The sequence below is a fragment of the Cyprinodon tularosa genome, unplaced genomic scaffold, assembly GCF_016077235.1.
Source record: "Cyprinodon tularosa strain WSP-4 unplaced genomic scaffold, ASM1607723v1 ctg1113, whole genome shotgun sequence".
NCBI classification, from domain to species: Eukaryota; Metazoa; Chordata; class Actinopteri; order Cyprinodontiformes; family Cyprinodontidae; genus Cyprinodon; species Cyprinodon tularosa.
The window spans coordinates 59,674-67,173 of NW_024037909.1; the positions used below are offsets into that span (position 1 = coordinate 59,674).

General features: G+C 39.9%; 1 protein-coding gene across 1 annotated transcript; it reads left to right on the forward strand.

The window, feature by feature from the left end:
• The first annotated feature begins 3,569 nt into the window (after positions 1–3,569).
• Positions 3,570–5,098, forward strand: LOC119792279. Its single transcript, XM_038298856.1, has 3 exons — positions 3,570–3,829; positions 4,001–4,283; positions 4,439–5,098. The coding sequence occupies exons 1-3, from the start codon at positions 3,585–3,587 to the stop codon at positions 5,096–5,098; spliced, it is 1,188 nt and encodes a 395-aa protein (XP_038154784.1). The 5' UTR covers positions 3,570–3,584.
• Positions 5,099–7,500: the final 2,402 nt, after the last annotated feature.

Below are 7,500 nucleotides of genomic sequence, written 5' to 3' on the forward strand. Positions count from 1 at the left end.
GTGTCTAAGTCACTCAGATCAGATGGGACACTTTCAATGAAACTCAGAACAATATCAGGAGCAGCTTGTATGATCTTGATTGTAGTAAGGTCTTTGATCATGGACGTTGCGCTCAAGTTAACAAATGTTCCACCAAAGTCATCATCCTTGTACTGCAGCCTGATGTCTCCAGAAAGTTTGCATACATTTTTGACCTGTTCAATGAGCTCTTCAACTGTGTCCGGCACCCTTGATAATTCCATCCTCTCAGCGCTTTCGTCACCCAACAAGATGAGGAGTCGGACGGGAGTGGCCATATTGCAAAGTTGGATCTCAAGTTGTTGATGTGAAAGCCCTGACAGTCAGTGACGTTCAGGAAGCTGGAGTCAAAACCTGGGTGGCAGGAGAATAAAACGAAAGACAGAAGGAAAGAGAAATTATTAATTCACATTCACAACCACCTTGTGTCAACATACAAATGAGATGAAAGCTTTGAGTTGTAATAAGTAAGGTGCATCAGTGCCCCTTTAAGTTAGTCTAATATAAAACAATGCGTATGCACCCCTTTTATATCAGTACAAGTGCCCCTGTCTGTTAGTCCATTGTCACAGTATGTCAGCCCCTCAAGGTCAGTCTAGTCACACGGTTTATCCATGCCACATTAGAGGTAGGTCATGTAATTCTTTTAGAAGTTAATTTCCTTAATACATGCTGCCCATTCACAAATGTTACCTTTTTCACAAATAATTACCACCACCATGCCATTCTAAGTATTCATTTCAAATTTCAAGTAGGCATTTTTGTCACCTAGTAAATACAAGGTTAATACTAAGTAAATATTCTGGAAAATATCCCATTAGAAATATTCAGCACAGTTGCAATGGGCTGCATAGTTGCAATACCCATTCTGCCCACCATGCATACTCTACCTTTAAAGGTACACTATGCAACCGGTGTTGATTTTCCAGCGAGGCTCCCCCTAGAGGGCGAAAGTAAAAGTGCACTGTCGTAAATATGCACAGCTGTTCTCCTGGTTTCTCCGTCAAGCCAGGCGCGGTTGTTTTGAGCTTAGCAGACAGGCAAACGCAACGAATGACTAATACTGCGTTTACACCGCAGCTGGCGCGACAGAAGCAGCGAGTTTACATGCAAAGTCAATGGTTGACGCGCGTCAAGGCGCAGCAAAAGGTCCTGCGGCGCGTTTTGAGCAGCAGGCGCAGCGCGTCTGAGCAGCTGATGCTACGTTCAGACCGGACGGCCAGCTGCCCCCTGTGTGAACGCAGCATGAAGCAGCGCGTCAGGCGCGTTTAATCATCTGACGCAGGGAGAGAGACACAGCGCTGATGATCAGAGGCTATGATCACTTCTCTTAAACAGTTTATTGATGCCTAAATTGACTTAAAATGCAGAAATCTGCCGGCAGAATATGCAGTTTGGATTATTTAGATGAAAAACACCTACCAGCTGCCGAGGCTGCTGATGAAGGAATTCCTACTGTCGCGCACCGCTGGTATGTGGGGGTCTGAGCGGCTCCAACAGAAAAAATATTGGAAGGCAGGATGATAATCTGAATGAACTGACGGCACTGCTGTGCCATATGAAATTGGTGTCGCTCCGCCAAAGACAGCAAAACATTCTTGAAAGATCTTGAGTAACGAACAACTCTTTTAAAAAAACTGTGCTTGGCTTCATATCTCAAAGTCCAAAGACAGACTAATGGTCCAAATTTACGAATTAGCTGAATATAATGTTCCAAAAGATGATGCTTAGACAGTAGACGGTAGTCTGGGAAAACCTCTTGAAGTCGAACTCTGTGCTCTGATATCTTGAAATTCAAATATGCGATTGATTCCTCTGTATGGACAGGTGAGACAATAAGCTCAACTAGATCTTTTAAGTCACCCAATATTTTCCATGCTGGTTCATCCACAGGTACCTTTTCGCCGACAAGGAATGGGAAAAACCTTAAGAGACTCCAGTTTTCGTGAGAATTGCCTCCTATTGTCTTTCGAGATGCAAAGTTCAATGGCACTGGGTGGGGACAATTAACTTTGTCTGTCCACTTAAAGGGGAAAGCTAGTATAGACTCATTTAAATATGCAAGAGTAAAGTACTTCTTGGATGTGAAAACAGAAAGACAAAGCGCAATCTCTGCCGGTATGATTCCTTCAAATAAATCATGGACCAAATCTGGGGGAAAACCCGTGGTAACTTTGAAATGACTGAGTTTCTCAAAGAGGACACATCTCTTCTTGACACCACAGAAATTACTTAGAGAATCTTGTTCAAGGATTTTAAGGTGTTCTGAGTGAATCTGTTCTGTTCTTAATGTAAACGCTCCACTATCTACAGTTTTAGTTTGAATTTCTGATCTAGATGCTGTACAAAATCGACACAGGTGACCACTTGAAAAGCTTTCAACAAACCTAGCAATACCATGTGCTCCCAGGTTATCGGCTATCACACACTGGATCGTTCCCCTAACACATTTCCCTAACTTCTGCAAAAAGACACCGTGCTCTTCTAATGAAATTAAATCACTTATGAGTGGCTCAAGTACAGTCTCATAGCCATACACTTTCAAATCATCACTTTTGACTAGAAGAGCCAAGTAAATTGATGACAGCGAAGACTGACAACCAAGGATCAGATTGCCTAAAGTCCAATAGAAGGCACAGATTTTATGTTTTCTCTGTGATGTCCCAATTGGGTTGCAGATTTCAAACTCGTCTATATAAAGATTTAGTGAAATGGCACAGTCTGCAGACAGAAGTGTGTTGTTTCTGAAAAAATCACCATCAAAAGGACAACTATATACTGTTTGATCGCTCTCTGGTGACTGATATCTCTCTCTCAAATGCACAGTTTTTCCCAGAATTACATCGGAATTTAGAATTTGCTGCAATGTTTTCAGCACAGATACATACTGCAATGATTTTTGGTTTCTTTTATCAAGAATGTATTCCAAGGGAGACACTACGCAGAATTCTCTTTTATAATATGACTTGCGCTTCCAACTAGTAGACAATGGCCCTTGTTTCCCTATTGCTTTATGAATTGGGTGTGAAGAACAAAGAAAAGTTGCCAATTGTTGAACAACAGATGCTTCCACATGACAATTATTATCTTCCAAATGCTGGTTAATTGCTGCTATACTACCCGGCACAGAGACACCTCCAATGAGATGTTCTAGCTCCTCAAGCAATTCATTTACAGCTGTAGCCGAGACTAAATATGTATGTTCTAATTTACAGTTTTTCTCGATTGTTTACACACAAATATTGGTACTTGAAACACAATGACCACAAAATGTAACTCATGCACCAACCCCCTGAACCAATTCTGCTAAACTACAAGCACAATTCCTGCTTTACACTCAAATTGCAGTTCTAAAACACACTTTTTCCAAAACTCTACACACAATTGTCATGAAGAAAATCTTTTGTTTTCACAAGGAACACACTGTTATTCAAAACTCTAAAGTTAATTTCCCTACTATGCACACTGACTCCTCACATGGGCAAACACCTAACACACATGTTTCCACTCAGCAATCAGAGCTTTAGCATAGAAGGGCAACAGGTGAGCTCTTCTGTTTTGGAGCAATGGAGGCCAATGTTGTAAACAGAGGCAGAGCCAGAGCCAGAGGAGTGAGAGTAAGAGGAGGACGATGGGGAGGACGAGGACGAGGAAGGCCAAGGACAATCATTTCTGATGAGATCCGAGCAACTTTGGTTGACCATGTGGTCAACCATGGCCTAACAATGAGGGAGGCTGGGCAAAGAGTACAGCCAAATTTGAGCAGGTACACTGTAGCATCCATCATCCGGACTTTCCGCAATGAGAATAGGTAAGAAATCTACTCTCACTACAAAACTGCAGTACTGCATATCAATACAGTACTCAATGAGCACAGTAGTACAGTATTACCTGTGGACTGTTCTGTAGGACCATGTGTTTCGAGTATTTGGGAAATGTATTCCTACACAGTATTTACAGTATTGCACTCTTTGTATTGCAGAACTGAAAGATTACCAACAAGAGGTGGACGGGGCCGTCTTCTGTCTCCTGAACAGGAAACAGAGATCATGAACATGGTTCTTGAAAATAATGCCATTACCTTACGGCAAATACAAAGAAAAATAATAGAAAACAATGAGATATTTCAAAATATTGATAGGGTAAGTTTATCAACGCTGGACCGTGTCTTGCACAGAAATAAACTGAGGATGAAGCAGGTCTACAGGGTGCCATTTGAGCGCAATTCAGAAAGGGTCAAAGAATTGCGATATAACTATGTGCAAGTACGTCCTATACAGTACATTCCCACCTTTGATGCATACTGTCAACATTGTATAAATCATACATATTTCTTTCTATTATATTGTAATCATAATGATTGTGCTTCACAATAGAGACCGCTCCATGTCTACTTCTGATATTGTCATGTGTGTTTCAGAGAGTCCTTGAGCTGGAGGTGGATGCAGTGGAGCACCAGTTCTTCTTCATTGATGAGGTTGGATTCAACCTCACAAAAAGACGAAGGAGGGGAAGGAATATAATCGGCCAGCGTGCCATTGTTGAAGTCCCTGGCCAGCGCGGAGGGAACATCACAATGTGTGCAGCGATGACCGACCATGGCATCATCCATCACCATGCTACCCTTGGCCCCTACAACACTGCCCATCTGATCACATTCCTGGACACCCTACACAACACACTCATTCCACCAGATCAGATAGACGGCCCAGAGCAGCTCAGGTACGTTGTCATTTGGGACAACGTAAGCTTCCACCGGGCTGCTCTGGTTCATAACTGGTTCACTGACCACCCACGCTTTTCAGTTGTTTATCTCCCTCCATATTCTCCATTCCTCAATCCTATTGAGGAATTTTTTTCTGCCTGGAGATGGAAAGTGTACGACCTAAATTCAGAAACGCGTATACCCCTTTTCCAAGCTATGGAAGACGCATGTGGAGATATAGCAGTTGATGCTTTTCATGGCTGGATTCGCCATGCTAGGCGATATTTCCCCTGCTGCTTGGCCAGGGAAAACATTGCTTGTGATGTAGATGAGGTGCTGTGGCCAGACCGAAACAGAAGAGAGGATGCAGCATAGTTTATTTTGTTTTGTTTTTTTATTATTACTGTAACTGTATACAGTAAAATCTTCTGCACTGTATGTGCAACTTTGTGTCAGTTGGGATGTACACTGTGTACATTGTTTTGTGGGAAAAATAAAACATGTTTGTTACAGTATATTTGTGTGTTCTGAGTATAAAAACAATATTCTAAAATATTTTACAACGCACTTATGCATTTAATGTCTGTAGTAAGTGTAACACTGAACAAAAAGTCATTATGATGAATGGAGAATGGTGTTTTACACTGAGCACATCAGTGTTTAAATGCTTTTTTTAATTGTCTGTTCATATGATAGTTTGTGTGTGTCATCTGAACACAAAATGGCCTTTTGTGAAGAGATAAAACTGTTTTGAATGTAAAGTTTCATTTTGCAGGAGAATTGAAGGGTTTTGCCCATTGTGTGTGTGTTTGTTGGATTTGTGTGTAGAGTTCTGAGAATACGAGGCATGTTTTCAGAAATGTGTGTAAACAATCCAGAAAAACTGTAAGTAAAAGTGAAGCTAATTTCAGTTCAACTTCCTTTTCCAAATCTCTTGACTCTTCAGTGGTTAGCTCTATTTCTTCATTCAAGTCATAGTCAGATGGATTGGAAATGAGTGACGTGACAACTATTCCTCTTTTAAAGTCATTAATGGTGCATGACTGATGTTTTCTCCATTTATGGCTCCGGAAACTGCTGTATATGTTGGTTTTGTATGAGCAACCATCAAACATACATGGGACTACTTCATATTTTCTCAGATGTTCATAGATATGTTGGAAAAAAACGTGCTCAGTAGAAAGCTGATTGTTTCCACAAATGTAACACTTGAAAGAAGAGTGTCTTTGTTGGGACTCCAGAGAAGGATGATTTCTAGAGAGATGTTTCTGAAGACCATTCAATGTCTTGGACGAACAGGGACATTGTGCGTGGATGCATGGATAGGGACGCCGCCTACCGTGAAACCGATGGTCAATTCTCAAGTGTTTCAGTATCTCAGATCTTCTTGAAAAATGCTTGCTGCATTCTTTGCATTTCCACATCCAACCTAAAAAAAGGAAAGCAGAGCAGTAAATATTTAGAAAATGCAATGAACAGAAATCTTAGTTTGTTTTGTTTTAATGACAGTCTGGTAATCTATATATCTAAATACAATGTTGAGTGTAGCGGTAGTAAAGAACATTGAGCTGCATGTTTTGTATGAACTAAGATATACACAGAAATTCATTTATTCAACATCATTATAGCTACTACTGCGCTCTTACAATCAGAGCCACCCTAATGTAAAAATGACTGCAGGCAAATGCAACACTGTACTTGTACTGTACATATCTCTGAAAACACAATGCATTCTGAAAATGAAGTTCTTAACCTATAGTAAATGGGGCAGTGTCGCGAACAAAATGCATGAAAACCAGTTGTAGAGCCGAACAAAAAGTTTAAGGCTTAACAAGGAGATTCGCTTACCGAGAGCATATCCTGTGAAACCGTTTTAACAGTTGGACAAACCAGCATGGCGAACACTGGGAAACATCACCGACCATACCATACAAGTGTGATGCATGCACAAAACACCATTAATTTTCAACAGGCCTCGCTACCATTAACAAACTGGGACTTTACAATGATAGTGGTATAAACACACTAGACCAGGGGTCAGCAACCTTTAACACAGAAAGAGCCATTTGATGCGGTTTAAACGGAAAAGAAAACACTGGGAGCCGCAAATACTTTTTGACATCTAAAATGAATTTATTTATGAACGCATTTATTAAATAGAAAGAAAAAATATTTAAAGAAAACAACAACTTCCCTTTCATGCTTCGTGGTTCACCGCAGCCGTACAGTACACTTATTTGTGCTTTGACTACCCTTTTGAAGATGGGCTATCATCTTATCTTAAATGAAGATAACAATGTTTATATTGTTTTTTCTTACCTTTATACTTTGTATAAACAACAAAAGTGGGTTGCTTATGAAATCTACGGAAGAGGATTAGGGCCACTGAAAAAATAAAAAGTAAACTGATTTTTTAATTTTATTTCAGTTTAACATGGGAAAAAAAAGTCAGAATTCTGAGATTAAAGTCAGAATTCTGAGATTAAAGTCAGAATTCTGAGAAAAAAGTCAGAATTCTGAGAAAAAAGTCAGAATTCTGAGATTAAAGTCAGAATTCTGAGAAAAAAGTCAGAATTCTGAGAAAAAAGACAGAATTCTAAAAAAAAAGTCAGAATTCTGACTTTTTTCCCATACTATACTGAAATAAAATAAAAAAAAATCAGTTAACTTTTTTTTTTTTTACCAGTGGCCCTAATCCTCTTCCGTAGAAATCAACAAAGTGCTACAGAGAAAATAAAATTTTATCTAATGAACACATTTTGAATTCTTGAAAAAAT